This window comes from Pagrus pagrus, assembly GCF_965226575.1.
Source record: "Pagrus pagrus genome assembly, chromosome: 14".
NCBI lineage: Eukaryota > Metazoa > Chordata > Actinopteri > Spariformes > Sparidae > Pagrus > Pagrus pagrus.
In genome coordinates this window covers 8,929,855-8,950,012 of record NC_140198.1, presented here as the reverse complement: position 1 = coordinate 8,950,012, position 20,158 = coordinate 8,929,855, and the positions used below count along the sequence as shown (strand labels likewise).

The 20,158-nt window shown below is 41.1% G+C and overlaps 1 protein-coding gene across 3 annotated transcripts in view; it reads right to left on the bottom strand.

Moving 5' to 3' along the window:
• ppm1e (protein phosphatase, Mg2+/Mn2+ dependent, 1E) overlaps positions 1–20,158 on the bottom strand; it is a 43,797-nt gene that overhangs the window by 10,512 nt on the left and 13,127 nt on the right. For all 3 annotated transcript variants that reach the window (XM_084373942.1, XM_084373943.1, XM_084373941.1), the window contains exons 3-4: positions 3,648–3,769; positions 328–527 (exon numbers count right to left, since the gene is read on the bottom strand). In XM_084373942.1, the coding sequence (XP_084230068.1) occupies positions 328–527; positions 3,648–3,769 (322 nt within the window). The remainder of the gene's footprint in view (positions 1–327; positions 528–3,647; positions 3,770–20,158) is intronic.

The following is a 20,158-nucleotide window of genomic DNA, read 5'->3' as shown; positions in this document are numbered from 1 at the left end:
CTCAAAAGAAAAACATCCTCACGATCAGAAAATTAGCAAAAATGTGAAATATCAAAAGCTGCAACAAATTTGGTGTCAATTTATTGGTGAGTGAATCAATTGGTAAAGCTGGAGTGTTTGACTACATCAAAGCTTTTGCAAAAACAAGTTCACACAATGCTGATTAAGCCTATCACCTCAATGCTTAATCATTATAGTGTGAACTCATCTGAATGTAACAGAGGTTCATTTATATGTAAAAGTCCGGGACTCCAGCTTTAATCACCAATACATTGTTCTAATGCCACCAGTAAAGTCTGCGATCATCACTGTGGAGGTTTTATTTACCTGAACATTGAAGAGTGAGTTGAAGTCGGGGATGATGACGTGCTTGTCCTCCATCTTGCGCCTCATGTTCTTGATGGCGTGGATGGAGGTTTCGTAGTACGGCTGTGGGCGACGGCGGTAGGGCAGCTCCTTCATCCAGAGGCAGCACATCTCAAACAGTCTATTAAACACCAGCCGGGCCAGCTTCACGGCCTCGATCTCTAACACACACACACACACAGACACACACACAGACACACAAATGTAATCAGTCAAAGAGCTTCTGTGTTATGTAGCTGGAGTCTGTTTGGATTCACATCAACGTCACAAACAATTTCATGTTCCTGTTCTATATCGACCAATTAAATAATGAATCAATAAAAAAAATTGTAACGGCAAAAAAAAAAAATTCAGGGAAACATTCATCACAGTTTCTCAGTGTCCGAGGTGACGTGTTCAAATGTGTCCGAGATGTGACGTATCAGATATATTCAGTTAAGTTATATAAATCAAAGAAAAATTGCAAATCCTCACATTTGAGGCTGAAATCAGAAAACGTTTGAATTTTTTGCTGAATTAATTACTTAAATTTTGTCTCGTTCACTGACTTCCCTGTCGTGGAAGTAATAGCGCCGACTTATTGAAACACACCATTAACTTGAGTGAACTCGTGGATATTTCGTTTGAACATCATTGGAACACAACTCAACAAAATATACAACAAAGGTCGAGTGGTTTTTAGACATTTCAATGCAGAATTCTTACATATTGTACTTGTAAGTGATCAAAACAGTTCCAGCCGATTGACTATTATTCAACTAATCGTTGCAGCTTTATGTTTTTCAAATGTCAATTACATGTATGTAGTTAACTCTTATTTAAAAGATCTTAATAGATACATTCAGACCTACTACTCTTTGATAAATGTAACATTTGCATCTATACTACAAAGAACACTTTTCTTTACTGCTTTGTCTTTGATTGATGTTGAATTCAGTAAAACATGAAGGGGAAGTGGAAGTTTTGGAAACTTTTGTCAGGCCTGATCACTGCCTGCAGATCTTCCCCCCTGACCAACAACCACTGATACGTACAGGCAGCCTGCATGACAGGTGAACAACTCTATGTACTCGCTGCTCCTGGGAAAGCTTAACTGCTGTGAGGTATAATAATTCAAGGTGACTGTCTTCGTTCATCTGGATTGTAGCAACCAGACAATCGGATGACGCTGTTTAGAGAGATTTTAGGGGGTAAATTAAGCTTTCTACGGTGTCAGAAAATAGAGTTTAGAGAACTCCCCATCCCCAGTAAAAATACATCTTCATGTCATTGAGGGATTGCACTGAGTTACAGATGTAAGTGGAGCAGAGGCAAGCCCACCATGGCTTCAGCTCTCTGTAATAACCAAAACAGGCTGTGTGTGTGCATGACCTACTAATGTTAGCTGCAGGTATAATAGTCTATCCCGTCTTTGCCATCGTCCTCTCTCGCTCTGCTCCATTAAATATGTTTTCAGTGAGATGGAGAGACAGTGAGAGAGGAAGAGAGAGAGAGACCAGCCCACACTGTGTCCCATTTCCTCCCTTCACCCTCACCCCCCTCCGCCTTCTGAAAGTACACGCATGTCAAACTGTGCCGCGATGCTAAACTTCACTTTGTGCTCAGCCCCTACCCTCCTCCTTCTCCTCCTCCTCCTCCACCACCAAATGAAGATGTCTCAGCACTGTGTCTGGCATCAAGGCTACACATAACACCTTGCAAACAGCTGAAGAAGGAAAAAAAAAGAAAAGTAGAGTGCAGCGAAGCAACATCAAACAGGACGTGATGGGCTGTTACACAACACAAGAAGCTCTTACTTTGAGAGACGACCACAGCAAGGTGCAGAACAGTTTGAGCTTTATTCACCGAGTGTTTTTGGCTATCTCTGCCCTGATTAAGGCGAGATAACAAGAAGTGTTTGGTGAAGAAAAAGAAGGACTGGCTCAATACTTTGTGACTTTGAAGCCCCTTTTCTGCCACATTATCTCTGGTTCTTGAACTGGTTCTGTTCAAGATTCTTGGAACGTTGGTGCTATCTGGCGAACCAGCCGGTACTTTTTCACCAGTTTTGAGCGTAGCCATTGTCATCAAGGGTGTGTCATCAACAGAGGGCGCTGCACAATGCACAACGGCCTGTCTAATATGCATTTTTGTATGTATTTGTATGTATGTGACAAAACAAGGCACAAAAACTTTTGTAAAAAATAAATAAATAAAAAGGCAATTTTCCTAAAACAGCTTGTCACTGTTGTTTTTAGAGGAAATGGTGCATTTGTTGGGGACTATTTTTAGCAGTGGATTAATACACATTTGGGAATATTTCCATCAGCAGGAATATGTAAGTGGGATTTACTGGTAATAAATTAGAGCTCATCACTATGAGTGACTATGAGTTTGATAAATTGTTAAAGGTGCACTGTGTACGTTTTGGAGATTTTTTTTATGCCTAAACAAACTAAATAGATAAACTATTTGTTTTCATGACTGAATAAACTCAATAAACAAACTGACCTTAAAGGAAAAAAATGTCATACTGTTTTACTTTGTTTATATGTGGCGGACCCTGCCACCTTTCTGGACCTTATTTTCCTCTGAGAACAGCTTGTTTATTCAGTTATGGAAAAGATAAATATTTCTGAGTTTGTATTTTTTACCTCATTTATATTGTAAATATTAAAATTCAGATTTTGAATTTCTTCTCCAAAACTACATAGTGTCCCTTAATATAAAAATGCTGATTAGTGAAGCTTATGTGTTGTTGAATAAGTACCTGTTTTGGACCCTCAGCATAGATGTTGAGTTTAAGATGCTTCCATCAGGGTGGAGCTTTAACAGCACCAACAGACACAGATTGACCTTTGCTCCATCTACTATTGGCTTTTTAAACAAACTATAACCTTCGTGACCTCTGGTGGATCAGTGTGGGTGACTTGGATCTTGTGCTGTGTTTGCGTATGACGATGTGTTTGTGTTTGACTACCGTCCACACAGGGACATTACAGTTTCACTCCACTCAATTTGCATTTTGTATGTTCTCTAATAAAAGCTGCAAATTCAATATTATCTAAGCCTCAAGTCTATACGCTCAAACTGAATCAGTCGACCCATGTCGGCTTGGAGTCGACTTTCTGCCCTCTAGTGGTCAAATACCACTTAATGCAGCTTTGCGAGGGAGAATTGGGACAAAGCCCTGGTGGTTACATGCCAGTGTATGTGTGTGGGATGAAGTGAGAGAGAGACCTAATTTGTCTGAGAGACAGAGAGAGAGAGAGAGCAGTCTCGTGGGCTCCCCAGGGACTCACGTGGTAATGGGTCAGCTCCATCTTCTACAGTCTTATTGAGGTGGTGGATGGAGAGGTCAGTCTGCAGGAGGCTGTCTGCTGTGGCTCTGGCCAGGGCTGCAGCCAGGGAGCACGGACAGTTACTGTGGAGACGAGAGGAGAGACACAGTTATGAATCGGTCAGGATCGCAATAATGCTCTTCTATCATTTTTAGCCAGTTTGACTGACAGTAAAATATTAAGTTTAATATATGTATGTATGGATATACAAGAGAGACACGGTGCACGGAGCAAACAGCCTCCTGATGGTTTTGTTATTCTTAGAGCCTTAACAGATGTAGCTTTTTCTTTCCAATACAGAACAGACTGAGACGTTGACATGACAGATATCATCAGCTGATTCTAGCTCATCACTGATATTGTTATCAGCACATACATCTGCTGATAAGTAATTAGTGTTGCACAATACCTTTGAAATTAAACCATGATTTATGATTAAATCGATTTATTGATACTCTTACTTACTTTTCAAATAATCTGAATCAATATGTATCTATCTGAGCATGTGAGTGGAGCCAACAGGGAATGCAAGCGGGAGGATTTTGGATGGAGTGCAGAGCGTCTTGGAAAAAAACACACAAAAAAACTGGGGTGTCGCCTTATCTTTAGCTCAATCCCGCTCCAATTACGCTCCAGTACCGTTCAAGCATGCCGAAGCATGCCCGACCCAGAATGCATCTTAAGTGTATGTCTCATCATGCCTGTTTGGAAAATGTGGTTTTGGACTCTCAGTTATTTTGGATGCCAGGCTACAGTTGAAGCTAAAACTGAAATACAACGCTGATTTTTCTTTCTTTCTTTGGCGCACGCGATTTGATTGTCTGGAAGCCATTAAATCGTGCACAAAATTCTGAGACATTTCAATGAATAAGTGGAAACTCTGACCAGCTGTTGGTCCTAAATAAAAAAATCAGAGGATCCTCAAAGTTAGTGGGCTTCATTTTCTGCCTAGACCAAATTTCATGACAACCGATAGAAAACGTTTCAGTCTGGATCAAAGTGGCGGATTGACATTTTTAACAGAAAAACCTTCAAGACTGATATAAAATGCGCCGGATCCATCAAGTAAAGAACACTGAATGATGAAACATTCAAAATAAGCTCTCTAATCACTGAATATCACATTTTCAAGGTTTTTAATTTAGTCAGCTGGAGCGAGCTGGTGCCAGTAAAACGCTACAATGATATAACAGCTCTGTTTGAGTGCAGCGGTACATCACTACAGCTGGCCAGAGCTGTGCTGGAGGAGGAGGAGGTGCGTCTATTCTCGAGGTTAACGAGAGTGTTGGGGAGGAGGAGGAGGAAGAAGAAGAGAAGAAGAAGAAGGGGTCGTTTGAAGGACTGAGGGCTTGCTGAACATGAGTCACCAAGATAACTAGGTCACCTCCAGATGCAGGTAACCATGCCAACCCAACTTCTGGATGCTCTTCCTCACGCTCAAATTGAGGTGAAATTAAACCTGAGCTGAACTGATGTTAGCTTCCTGATGAAGGGGCGGGGGCCACAGCTCGTTGTGAGAGAGTGTTATTAACTGTAAGATGATTTCTTCATGTCTGCACTGAGCCTGAGCAGGTCATACTCAAGTTTCAAAATCAGGAGAGAACACCTGAGTGTGACCTTTTTATGTATCAATTTGCGGGTATGTCTTGATTGGTTAATTAGGACAACAGCTTCCTTAAAGAGTAACTTCACTGCACCCAGAGTGCATCCCAAGATTTACCCACTGAGCACAACACTAGTGTTTTCTTATGCGGGTTCATATTAGGTTGAAATGTAGCAGCTGTGTGGCAGCTGAATCCTCAAATCTACAGTATACTCAACGACAGCTAGTCTGATGTTGCATACTTGAAACCGCACTGTATTTAATTTACTCAAACAAATTAACTGCGGCTGGCTGAGTACAACACAGGGACAGTATCTACAATTAAATGCTGTGAATTAAGTGGGAAAGGGCCTCTGTGGCTCTTTCGTAATATGCCATGGGTTTAATCAATGAAGCCCGAAGCCGACAGGAGCCAGCTTCAACATCTTTAATGAATTCAGCTCTGCTCTCGCTAACTAAGACGGCTACGAGGGGTCGTTTTCTTGGATGATTCAAATTCTAGTTTCACGTTTGATTCTGCAACGTTATGATCAGATCTCAATATGCAAAGCAGGCAGACTTGTCAGAAAACACGGGACAGGTCGAGGGAAGCGATCCAGAAACTCTCGAGGGGCCACTACGACGTGCAAGGTGATGGTCATCTGACAGACTGACACGGTCTCGGTTGGCGGCGCCTGAGTGCCGGTTCAGTTCACAAGAACTGGCATCCTGTCACGTCTGCAGCCTTGTATTCCGCATGCATAGAGATGTGTAGTACCACTGGAGGCCTCAACAACCACTTCACCTTAAACACCTGCAGTTTTGCAGAGATTAATCTTACTGCAGGCGCTACAGCCACTGCCCTTCATCAGGTTTGTCAATCATCATTCTGTGCCGTGTGGTGTAGCCTGTTGGATATCTGCTGCAAAGTAGCTCTACAGTTAGAAAAACAGGGATGATCCTGTATATTGTTCAATATATTGTGGTTATTCTTGTTAAAAGTGTCAGAAATGGCATCAGAAAAAGGTCATCTGGACCAGAGGTATGTGTATTCAGTCTTGTAATTCCTCTCCTCCCTTAGAAACTTATTATTCATCAGGTCCTTGATTTTGTTCTCAAACTAGGTCAAGGGCTAGAAACTCCAGGAACAGAGGAAAGCATGCCCCCTTAAGGCTATAACCACTGAAAGCTCGTGGGGAAACCTCTCCTTGAAAATGTAAATGTGGCAGCTGGATTGGTGACATATGCTGTGCTCCTTCTTATCATTCTGGAGTAAATACTGATTGCACAGTGTAATGGCTATAGAAAAAGGACACCATCCACATATAGATTGGTTCCCTTTAAAACCTTGCTTTCATTACGCTGGCCCGCCTGCAACTGGGCTCGAGTTTTCCTAGAAATATTAAGCACAAATGAGGGCACAAAGGAAGCGTGTGTGCCATTGAGCAATGAAAACAGGAAGAGGCATTGTTTTCACCAGTGGACGGTGGAACAACTGGAATAACTGTGCAGACGACTCTGTTCCCCTGCTGGTACCGTATGTGTTCCTCTTCACCAACAGGGCCTCAGACAATTTCATACCAGCATTCGTTCTACTTAGTGGAATCTTTTCTGCTTTTATTTTGAAGTTTTAAGAAGATTTTGGATCATTATCAGGATAATGTCACAAATCATAGTCAATCGTCAAATAATATGAAAAATAATATATCGATTCTGAATATTTGAAATGGTTTCAATACTCATTTTCTGCAGCGTCGATACACCTGTACCATCCGCTCTTTCTGCCAACACACATTATTTTCGAAGGCTACAGAAAAAAATAAACGTTTCTAAAAAAAAAGTGTAATATTTGATGTTGATATTGCAGTTTTTCTGCCGTTCTCTGCTACTAGCCAAGATAAAATTATAATATTTGCAATGACCAGCCTTGTTATATTTATGTTTACATAGAAATCTAAAATGTTATGCCTTCAGTGTTGTGTCAATTTCCCTGTGGTATCAAAAGGGTATCGAATATCTATATTTTTCAAGTATTGAAAGTAGAATTTCCAGTATTGTGACAACACTAGTAAATATTCTCCTCAATCCCATTTGAACATTTCTTTAGGTACTCGAAAAAAATGTATGCCGTGACCTCTGCAGTAGTCTAGTCAGAATAAGCAGTATAAGAGTGAGAGTGCAGTCCATCAAAGAGGATGTAAAGTTAGATTTAAAGGAGACCGAGAGATGAGGGGCGGGGAGGGGCGAACTCTCAGTATTTGGGTTTGCTCATCACAAGTGTCCTCTCCTCCATGTTTCCATTCATAGAAACATTCTCCTCTCTCTCTCTCTCCCGCTCCTCTCCTCCTCACTCGTTCCACCACTGGCTGCCCTGTGGGGGTGGATGCTGAGCCGAGGAGCTCTGATTGGCTGCAGGTCACACAGGAGAACACTTGGTGCACCAATGACAGTTCCCTGTGGCTCGTGCATCACAGTGAGGTCATGTGGAGCGGAGGAGGATTAAAGGGAAGCTTAATCTCAGTTCACACCATCACGCTGCAACAACACGACTGACTAGATAAAAGACCAGCACTGGTTCATTTGGTCATCAAAACATACATTCGTCTTCCTGCCTCTACAATTTGTTCTAAAGGCTTTTTCTTCTGGCTGTCTAGAAATGTGAGCCGTGTTTCAACGTGAGCATTTGAACACAAAGAACACATATGGTGAAGACGCATGCACACCCATAAACACAGCTCGCATAATCCAATACAGCAAAACAACAAGAGGAGACTATTGTCTGACAATGTCAACAGAAACGGAGCAATAATGGCTCCGATAGTGTAAAATTCACCTTGAGGCTACTGCTTTGGACTGGAGTGTCTCGCACAGGTGTTCCTGTTATTGTGTCCATCCCTGTATGCTTTATACAATTTGTAAAGGACTGGTTTTATATGCTGTATGCACTAGGCTATATAAAGGGGATGCCACCCCCCTTGTAAGCAAAAAGCAAAATGACGTAAATGCAAAGAAGCAGACGGATTTGTAATTGAGCGTTTTTACTGTCAGTCCCGTCCTACTGCAGGTTGTCTTGGATCAGTCATATCCTTTATACAGTATACTACTTACAAATACTCAGTTCTTTAAAATATTGTAGCTTTTATACTCTACAGAGTAGTTTCACCTTCATGATCAAAGTGGAAAGTAGCAACGTGCGGTCGCAGAAGAGCGAGAGGATCATAGAGACGCACTGCCGCCTGTAGTTTTTCTGTAATATTTCAATGATCGTACAGTCGCGTCAGTGGAGGATCATAGAGACACACTGCCGCCTGTGGTGTTCCTAGAATAATACGATAATATTTCTATGATCATTCAGTCTATGCTGCTTAAAATACACCCCAAGACCATGGCCCGTCTGTAACGACATAATTCAGAAGAGACATGACAAGAACATGAACATGAACAAGTGCTGAGTATTATAGCAACATCTACAGGCTGAAGAAGTATCAGCTTCTGCAGTTTTCTGTCAGTTTCATCTGGATTCTAGATTCTAGATTCTAACTATTTACTAAAAATACTTTATTCTATACTAAATTGTAAACCTTCATGACAACTAGCAACATTCAGTCGCAGAAGAGGAGGATCATAGAGACACACTGCTGCCTGTAGTGTTCCCATAATATTCCTATTATATTTCTATCATCATGTTTGGACACTGCAAGTATTACGTGTTAAACATGCAGTTCTCTTTATGTTCAATACTTGACATTTTACACCTGTGATGTAAAAGTTTGGTCAACTGGAGCTTTCGTTCTGCCGAGGGTCACTGTGTGTCCTCCTGTTTACTCTTGCGAGGAGACCAGATGCTTCCTGACTAGATTTTATTCGGCCAAAATAAAATAAGAAAAAAGAAAATGAGAATTTGTTGTTTTATTCTCTAGTTAAAATGCCAGACTGCCCACTCATCAGTACGAAACAAACAAGATACTGAAAGAGTCTTTTGCATCTCTTAGGAGGTAGTGGTGCGGGCCATGGACTATTCAAATTGAACAGTATATGTTTAGCCAGTATTTGACTTCACACCTTTCGTTTCATGGAGTCAGATCAGAGAGAAGGGAGACGAGGGGCAGAGAATCAACCTGCTAAGAATAACTGCTCAGTACTTGTAACTGCCTCGACTGCAACTAATGATTAACGTCATTATCCATTAATCTGCCAGTAATTTTCTTGATTGACGGACTCATTGTTAATGAAAAATGAACCAAAAGATGTTCAGTTTCCAACAGAACATCCTCACATTGGAGAAACTGACACCAGAGGATAATTGGCTTATTTGCTTAAAAACTGTGTTGTTTTTTTTTGTAAATAATGAGAAAAGCTGATGATTTATTTCCTTGATTAATCGACCACTTGTTACATTTTCCTTTTATTCTCACAACACAACCCCCCACACCCACACAGTTTTACATTTTCCCTGGCTTCAGCGTTTGACGGTCGATAACATTCGGAGTTGAATATAGCGATACGCTTGAGTCAGAGGTGATTACTGTCTTCTCCCGTGGTCTTTACCACAGTCTGGTGTTGCTTTTGTTCTCTCGTGTGGTCTCTGCGGCGGCTGTGTTTAGCTACAATCGTGCAGGGAGCTCTGACAGGCTGCTCGCAGTGAGAAAACTGGAGAGCTCTGAGTGTATGTGTTAGCAGATGACTCATGCATGCAGCCATGTTTTTTTTTTTTTTTGTTGTTTGTTTTTTTTCTTCATACCGTTCCTTTCTACAAGCTCCTTCCTTTCTACAGAATTAGCCCCGGAGTGGAGCAACAAGGTTGTTTCCACAGCAACACTGAGAGCGAGTGACTGACAGCCAATGGTGTCAGTCGTCCTGTTGCCAAACCCACAGATCGAGCTCCCACTTCATTATTCTAAATATTGAGGCTTTTCTGTGCCAAGTGGAGGTGAGAGTGTAGATCCACTGGAACTCACACAGCACTATTGATATGTTGTGGTTTTTGGGCAGCGATCCCTTCTACCAGGCATTCCTCATATTAACACAGCAGAGCCTTTTTTCTCCGAGCAGAGTAGAGAGAAAATCCTCTGGCTATTTCCAGCTTTGCATTTATTGGTGGTCAAAGGAAAACATTTGAATTCAGTGTGTTTCTAGCAACTACTGTTATGTGAACACAGTATTCTCAAGAGGGCATAACAGGATTACATAACGCAAAGAGCGCCAGTAACCCTTAAATCATAGCGTTTTTACTGCCGCTTCTCCCTCAAGATGGCTTTCAAGTGACTTTGATGAATTAATTTGTCTCCTCTGTCCACACACACCATGTGGCGCTTTAGTCTGTCGCTTGGCTCTCTGGCATCTCATGGTGAGTGGCAGGGATTCACCGATGCTGCGTCTAAACTGCCGGAAATCCAAAAACGTGTCTTTATTACATCTTTAGGGAAAAATCCTGCAGTCCTTTCTTTTCCATTCAGGCTTTTTTGTGCATTAAAATAAAATTCCTGTGGATAAAAATGTATTGAACCTTCAGCTGCTGCCCCACAGTAATGTTTTAAGGCACAATAATTATATTTTCATCCACATTTTCCTTCTGTAAACCTACATTTTACTCAAAACAGCCATTCAGTTTTTAGACTTCAACCATATCGACATATAACTAAATGTTAAAGCCATTTTACAATATTTTCGCTACTGTTTGAAGGATAAATCTGTTGTTATTATATATTTGTCTAAATAAATCCTTTAAAAACAACTATAACAAGCCCACTGGTTCCTCCTGAAGATATAAATCTACAGGCAGAGTTCATTTTTACGAGATGCTACATAATTTCCTAAAACAACCGGGCTTAGATAATGCTGCGTTTATGAGGACTATTTCCAGCAGGGGATTAAGGAGCATTTTGTGCTCTAGTAACGAGTATTTACAGCTGCATAGCCGAGGCATGATCTATTACAATACGTACATACATAAACGTGCACCTCACACATACTTCAGACCGGTACACACATGCTTTTTCTGGAGCAATCCAAGGGCGATACGAGGGTAATAATATGTGTTTGCTGATCTGCGTCACAAATAGCAGGATGACATTCTTTCAACAGAAATAAATCAGTGTTATGATGTGACAACACTCTGGTTTAGGGGGGTTCAGTAAGGAGACTCGCTTTGGAGCAACTTTCACAAGCTTATTTAAAAAAGATTTGTATAAATCCTAATAGAAAAGATGGTCGGGGCAGATAAGTCTGGAACAAAACTAAATATATGTTGTCTTTCTATTTGCAGGTCAACGACTCGTTCGAGCGGTACAGAAGTAAGACAGGTAAGAGAAATTATGGTGTGGTGTTTATAAGGAGTGGTTCGTCCGAGTTAGACTGAGATGTTCAGTAACAAAAGGCCCAGACATTTCTACAATACATGTCATATCACGTCCACGTTACACGTTTATGACCTGATTTTCGTATCAGGAGGTGGAGGGGATGTTGGTGTTGTTACAGGCGAGAAGGCTGCCAAGCCAGCGACTGCAGTTTGAAACCTTGTTTCAACATTTTTAATGTGAAAACTCTCAATATTTTTGAGGAGGGACCACAGCATTTGAAAATCTGTTGGCATGACACCATCAGACAATTTAAGGATACCGCTGGAAAATTTCCAGCCATGTTTGTGGCGACCAAAACAGGTATTTTGAGACGAAACATGATGTTTTCCTGACCCTAACCGAGTCGTTTTTGTGCCTAATCCTAACCAGATCATAAGCGCAACATAACATAGAAAATTGAAGCTAAGGAAACATAGTTACAACATAAAGAAATGAAAAAAATCAACATATATGTTTTATATTCTATATAGCCTCAATTCTGTAACATCAACAGTCTAATTGAGCATCAAAAAAGAGGCGTAGACTCTGGTCATCAATAAGAAAAACACAGATTATCATGAGACTTTAATAACAACACCTCTACTGTAGCCTCAGTAGAGATGCTATCAAAATGACCGTTGTTATATAAACACTACAACACTGTACTTGAGCATGAAATAAGCCATGACTTGTATTGCATGACTGTGAAACAAACAGCACAGATGTGTTGTCTCACTGACCATATCGTACGAAGAGCCCGTCCACAGTAAACAGTGAAAATCTGCAGAGCGCGGTGAGCCGACAGCTGAAGACAACAGCAGCTGTCAACAGAAAGTGTGTGCGGTGGTTCGCCCTCTCAGCAGTTCCACCTCATAACCTAAGTACACCTCTGGATGTTTCCTCTGCTGATGTGACACACTTCAAACAGTGTGGAAATGATGGAGCGCCTGTGACTGCGGACGTCACTGCAGAGTGCTGCTCCGTGCATTCGCGATGCCATGTTCCACTTACGATGAAGTGCACAATGTCGGCTGCAGGGAGGCGTGTCTAATCCGTCATAAAATTAGAAAAAAACCCTCCACAGCCTGCGAAACTCCCGTAACAACCTTCCGTACAGCTGGGACTGTTGTGTAGGCAGCGAATGTGCTACTCAAACAAGACACGACAGTAAGTGGAGAGGTGACACGCGGCAGGGAGAATGAGGCGTAAAGCTCTGCATGTGTCATGTATTTGAAATGGTTGTGTGTCGCTAAGTGAAGTCAGTTTCCAGATAAGCCTCCGGCCTCCGCTCGGGCCTCCACAGATAGAGTGAGGAACTTGCATGTTATTCCCTGTGAGGTTTTTGAGCAGGCCCAGTGCTGCTCTGCACAAAGCCTTAAGGCAGTATTATGTAATCTACCAGCTGGATCATTGGTGGATTGGTGAGAGCCTATAGGGGAGCCACATCATGTCCTGACCTGAACTGTCTCTGGAGGCTCCTTTAATTCAGCCAGTTTCACACAAACAATAGTGTCGTCTGTGAGGCGGGGAGACATGAGTGTGCTGACTGCCATAAAAACTATCCCTTCACACAAAATAAAATCTAATTAAGGAATAAAGGAATCTATAATAAATAGAAGATGTTGATAAATATTGATGATGCACTCATTTATGTATGTATGTATGTGTACTGCTAATATCTGTCTTATGGTTCTTGTATAGTCTCTATTTTATTCTGTTATTATTTCATACACATTTAAAGGTGCACCGCGTAGTTTTGGGGAAGAAATTGTAATCAGAAGAGAAAGATCTTCATTGACTTGATTTTTTCTAAACAAACTAAATAAACAAACTCTCTTCGTTTTCATGACTGAATAAACTAAAGAAACAAGGACAACACAATTTCATACTGTTTTACTTTGTTTATATCTGGCGGACCCTGCCACCTTTCTAGCTTCAAATAGTGTTCTGGACCTTATTTTCCTCTGAGAACAGCTTGTTCTTGAGTTTGTCTTATAACCTGATTAATGTTTTCTTTTCCAAAACAACAGATTAAGTGTATTATTTTTCTCATTAGTTAGTGAGTTGTAGCATTGTTATTGTTATTATTATTAAGTTATGACCACAACTCTTAATGTGAAACTAATAATAAACATTCCTGGCAAATAAATGCTATGTTAAGGTTGAACAGCTTGTTTATTCAGTTATGGAAAGTTTGAATTTCTTCCCCAAAACTGCACAGTGCCCCTTTAATTTTTCTCCTTAACTTTATTTGTTCATGTATTTGTCATACCCTCCTATAACTGGGAGAGTTTAGGCTTGTTTGCACTGGGAGAATGTACTGTAGGTAAGTAAAGACTCCAGTCCATCACATTTCAGAGTCTCCTGTTCACCACAGCTGTGGGAGGAAGGCAGAGCACCCAGAAGGAAACCATGCAAATACAGGGAGAACATGCAAACTCCACACAGACATGACTTCAAACTAGAGCCCTGTTTTCATAGTACAAACCATTATCCTGCTTCAATAAGTTGAATGTAACACATCTTACAGCTCAAAGGGATTTAACATCACGAGCTGCCTGTTAAAACATTTTTGTAATGTGTTCTCTGGCTCGGGACGAGCTTCGTCAAGTCTGACAAAATAAATGTCAGCAGGGTTGTCTTGTAGCGGGAGAGATTTTTAACAGGAAATCTGTGAGAGAGCTCTCTGTTCTGCTACCTTCTGTAACTCAATCTGAAGTGGTGAAGCATGTTTCTGGGGTTTACTTCTCTCTAGTTTACAGTGTTGGTTCGTGGTCTGTAACTCCGTCACACCGGGCTGTAAAGAATCGAGAATCACCAGTCTTTCCAGCAGTGGCTCACACTGATGTCTCTAAAACAGGCGCCTTAATTAATGTCAGCTCTGGAGAGGCCCCATTTTTGGAAGTGCAATGACCTTCAAAAGTGTGCAGTGTCCTCCTTTCCCTCCTACAGCATCACAGATAGACACTTCTGCTGAAGCTTTTCCAGCCTGCTGCTGCTGCTGCGCCACAGCGCCGGGCTTTCGTTGTTCACACAAGGTGCCCATAATTCAAATGATGAGTCATATGTTTGTGGCAGATGAACTGAATGCAAAGCAGTTCAGCTCACGTTATACTCCACAATCCTACACCACCGTGTGACCTTGAAAAAAATGTATCTGAAAGCCGCTGAAGAGGGGAGAGAGAAGCAAGTTGAGCCTTTGGGTGACACAGAATAATTAATTTATCTCAACCTAAATGAGCACCTGGAGAGAAGGACAACACAACAAGGTCAAAAAGAGCGATTATACTGGAGGATTTCATCACGATGAAGACTTTATGTTTATCTGACTGGATTTAAATGCATTTTGGGCTTCATTGTATATTTATGTGAGGCTGTGTAAGGAAGAATATTAAAGGTGCACTACGTAGTTTTGGGGAAGACATTTTAATCAGAAGAGAGAGATCTTCAATGACCGATTTTTTAAGCCTAAACAAACTAAATAAACAAACTCTCTTCGTTTTCATGGCTTAAACTGAATAGTGCCCCTTTAATGTCATAAATGCCGTTGGAGCTAAACTGCTGTGAATGATCATATCAGCCCACCATTTTATCAAAATAATGGCTGTGCAGTTAAGTGTTGCTGTCTCCTGGGGTTTGTTGTGCAAATACAAACCTCACATATTTTCAATTTTTCTTTTAGGTGACAAAATTAACAACATACTGATGACTGATGAGTTAAATCTGTCGTGTCGTAGAGGTACAACTCGTGATTATATTTATTTTCAGTTATACCCCTTGTTACACTGGGCAAAACATCCACTAATACCCACTTTACATGATGAAAAAACCCAAATATAAGCACTAACTTTGTGTAAAATGATAATAACCTGACAAATATTGTTGCTTTTAATAAATGTTTGGTTTGGTTTTTGAGTTATCAGAGCCAAAGATGGTATTTTGACCTGAGCGGGGCATAAGAGGAAGGCATATATCCTCTGGTGAGCATTCATTTACATTTAATAGTCATCTGTGTTTGATATCACATGTATTCAAGTGGGAATTTTGGGCAGATGACGCCACCAAATACGTGAGGATTGATTCATTGTGGACTGTGAACTGAGATGGAAAATGAGACTTAAACGTCCACTGATGAAAACTAGACTGAAACTAACAGTGATCAAATAACTAAAATGAGTAAAAGAGTAAACTAAATCAAAATCAACACCAATCCGAGGCTTCTAAAATTCAGCATCTTGATATTTTTGTTCTGAAGCTGCTTCAGTGCTGTGCTTCTCTAAAATCCTGAAAACACTGCACCAGAAATGAGCTGCTTACAATTTTCTATCATTTGAATTACAAAGTAGGGATTTAAATTTAAGTTGAGTTTTTTTTTTTTAAGTATTAGGGGGTCGTGGAGGTCGCTTTTATTTAGGAGGCGTTTCACAACAGCTGTTTTCTGAGCCGTGACGGGACTCAGGGAGCGCTTCACAATCACCGGCATTTCATCCTCAAAGCAGTTTAATACTCTGTTAAAACAGATGTTGACGAGTAGGATCGAGACAGCACGTTGAGGCTTGAAGTGCCATTTCTTTTTGCAATAAAGAGCTACCTTTTGACAGCCTTGAAGGAAACCTTGAGTGCTCGGTGTTGTCATTGATGCCAAGGTGTAATAAATGATGAATGAGGCAATTACAGAGAAAATGGCGGAACGTTTTTCCAACATGGCGGCAGCGGAGAGGATGAACAGGCCGAGCGAGCGCCGGAGAAATTCCTGTTGTTTGTTCCTCGGATGTACTTCGTCGTAGATCTCCATATACCATTCTGCTGTCATAACTAAAAATATGAGTGCATCAAATCTCCGCTGAAAATAGTCCCCAACAAAAACACCTCCCCTGGTACTGGACATAAAAATCACATTAATTCTTCCCACCACAGACAATGTACGGTGACTCACAGTCGGAGTTATGAATAAATAACTCGTCCCTGCTCTGCGTCATTGCTGGTAGTATATCTGGACAATGTATTTGTTCTCCATCAGCTTGAGTTTGCTCGTTCACTGTATGTTGAGAGGAGCCAAACACCCGACACTCGAAGACTCAATCCCATTTCCAATTTTCTACCGCTGCCCCTCGTTTTCAAGTGTCACCTCGCCCCTCAGACCAGAGTTAGTCTTTGAAATCAAAGAAACAACCCTTCAAGACCCTCAGATCATGTCATCAGTTGTTGCTGATGCCGTTTATCTAAACAGACACGACACGAATATTGCTAGCTATACTCGTACTTCTGTACTTTTGGGTCTCGTCCTCAGTGAGTGAGAGACGGACAGGGTACTGGAGACGAGAAAGACGTTTCCCATTTCTCACAGGAAGTTTTAAAGGAAAGGGTCGCGCATTTTATAAAATCTTCCGCGTTGATTTTTCTGTCGATCACGAGTGTCGCAATAACGTCAATCACCATCGAGAGGCTGATAAAAACAGTGGCGTCGACATACTCTGGAGGGAAAAAAACAGATTCACTCAAGTTGATGCCAGAGGGGTGAATTATTAGCATATTCTGCATAATTCAAAGTAAAAAAAAAATAAAAAATTAAATGCTGTCGCAGTGTACTTATTTATATATATTTTTTGGTTATTCTCATTGTTTATAAGTTGACTTTAAATTAACTAATCAAGTATTCATATTAGTACATACATAGCAGTATACTTAGAGTTTAAAAAGTATACTTGACGTTCCACCTTAGCACGTAAAAGTACACTACATACACTTCAAATTGTGTCTTTCTACAATTTAATTACAACTAAAAAATACTAAGTACAAAATTAGTCGTTCTAAAATAACAACCTTTAAGGTAACTAATCATCAGCATACTTGTTGTGATGAGTTGTCAGTAGTCAAATATGCTCAGCCTTGCTAGTATTTAGTATATTTATACATTTATATTTTGAGAGCCACGTGAAGTAATTCATCCAATCATGGCAATGTAGTTGACTACATCAGTCTTTTGGTGCATGTAGCACAGAGCTGCTAGTCAAAGAGGGAGAAGTAAGAGGACATTGAGGACGCCCTCATGATCTCCAGTCGTCAAGGTAATATTAGCAATTAAGGACAGTTATATGTGTTGTCCTTCATTACAGTTAGCCTGACTGCTACTACTACTTCATAAATAAAATCAACATAATCTTCTGACATCAAGAGAAAACTAGTTCTATTATTCTGATGGTTTCAAAGCACATGACAAAGTGTTCATCGCTGTGGGGCAAGGTCACATTATTACATACTGTTTACCATAACTGTTTCATGCATGTACACATTGGTGACTGTTGTGTAAATCAAATACTGCAGGCTCAACAATTGCCAGTGGTGGTGGAGGGCAGTAACTGAGGCTTGCACTCGGTGGTAATCCCAGCGAGACACTCTGATTAAAGGATTACTGCTGAAACTAATTTCAAAGGCTGGGATAGCCCAGACTGGAGCTAGGAGGCGAAAAGAGGAGAGGAAGTCGAAGTGGATGACTGGACTGAGAAAAAGCTGCCAAAACAAGCAGGAGGATGGATGGAGTTAAAACACAGAAAACGTGTTGACGATGAGCACTGATCAGTCTCACAATGAGTCCGGCACTGATTTTCTTTTATATGCATTACAAGGCCAATTTTATTTTTAAAGACAGGATGCCTCAAAGTCACAGAAAAACCCCTTTAGAAAGGAACAAACGGAGGCTCAGACAGCTTCAGTATTCAGAGGTGCTCTAGAAAGCCTTACAGTTACTTCCCAGAAGCCTCAGAGGATGTATATCTCCCGGGGGGGACCAAATCTCCTGGCTTCATATTGCTCTGATTAAACAGTGAAAAGCCAGTGGACAGACAGATGGTAGCGTGGAAAACTGGGACTTTCAAAAAACTCCATGTTCCGCGTTGGACCGTATGTTGACTTTCATTTAAAGCTCAGAGACAGTGATGCTTTCTCACAGGAAGAGGCAGCGATCAGACGAGTGGCGGACGTGTCTGATGTTGTTTTATATACACTGAGTGTGATGAGGGCTGTGTTCATCGTCTCCTCTGAAACTAGTTCAGTGCAAAAAGGAGGTCACTTAATTCTGAGACAGTACATGTGGGACTTCAGTGGATGGTCTGATTTGTCTGCTGTGAAGTGACAGAAGTGTCTAATGTTTGCTCGCTGCAGATAAATCCACTTTGAGCTCTGGACTGCAGCTTTATTCTGAATCTATGAGTGAATTCCTCCACAGCATGGTAATACACATGATACGTTCCTCTATGGCGGTGCAGTACCTTACCATTGAGGCATCTGCTGTGTCCGGTCTAGCAGTGACCTTTTGATCTTCTAATTAAAGCAGAAAAGGAGAACATAATGTCGGAAATGCTCAAGAGCTTGCTCCATGAATACAGCTTCATTCTGCTGGTTGACGGCTAATGGACCTCTTTCAATAAATGAAAAGCTCGGGGGGCGACCTACTATTAACTACGATGTTAGAGACACTTCACTGCACGTCGTTCCCTCTGTCATGTTTCCACTGGGAATGCAAGAAAAACGTTCAACATTCAGGATTGAATTTTTTTTCCATTGCAAGTCATTTTCTCTTCTCTTTGGGAAGATCCCTGAAAGTCACACTACACACCTTCAGCAGTCTTCCTATTAGCAACTTTCCCAACTGACAAGATGATTTGTGATCAATTTCACTTCAGTGTTCTCCCGTATAAGTCCGTTTGTTGTCGCAACAGAATCATAAATAATGACAGAGTGGTGCCGAAGTCCGACATTGGACAAGATTAATATTCAAAGGAGATGCGAGCGTAGAAACTTGTTCCTCTGTAGCTATAAGGCAAGTTAGCTGGCTCCAAATTACAGAGATGGTTCAGTCCCCAGCCGACTACTGTATGTTTATTCTTTTACTACAAAGCCTGCCTGCCTTGACGTAACCTTAATTATTGCAGAGCAAATACCAACAAGTGTGCTAAATAAAACGGTAGGTATTTCTGGCTGTGATTATGGGGCAGAAGGACAAGTGGAGGATTAAAATCACTACGTGGTGCACATACAATGGTAAAATCATGGAGAAATAAATCCCTATCATCCTTATTCATTTTCCATCCATGATTATGTATTTCATCATTAAATCAGCATCAGCTTCGTACAGAATGTTCTTGTTTGTCACCAGATTTAATGCTATTTTAAGTGCTCTAAAATGTATTAAATGCTCCTTAATTTGTCTGTATTGTGCACAGATTGCTGTGTGGTACTACAGATGAAATGGTCACTCGTTCTGAAATGCACCAGCTCCGTGTGAACACAGCCCCTGGAGTGTAGGAGTGATAAGAGTGTGTGGGCAGGTGGATATTAATGCTGCTACACACTCCTGTATTGGCAGTATTTCCTCTCTCTACTGTGCAGCATCCTACTTCTGCTCGATGGCCTGAGGGAAGTCCTCATTAATAAAGCCCTAGAGGGGTTTTGCTTGTTCCAAACAAAACGAGCCCGACCTTGAACTGGAGGACATGACTAATAATGTGGTTGATCATCTTAGTAAAGACAGTGCAGCAGCAGGGTGAAGTTGG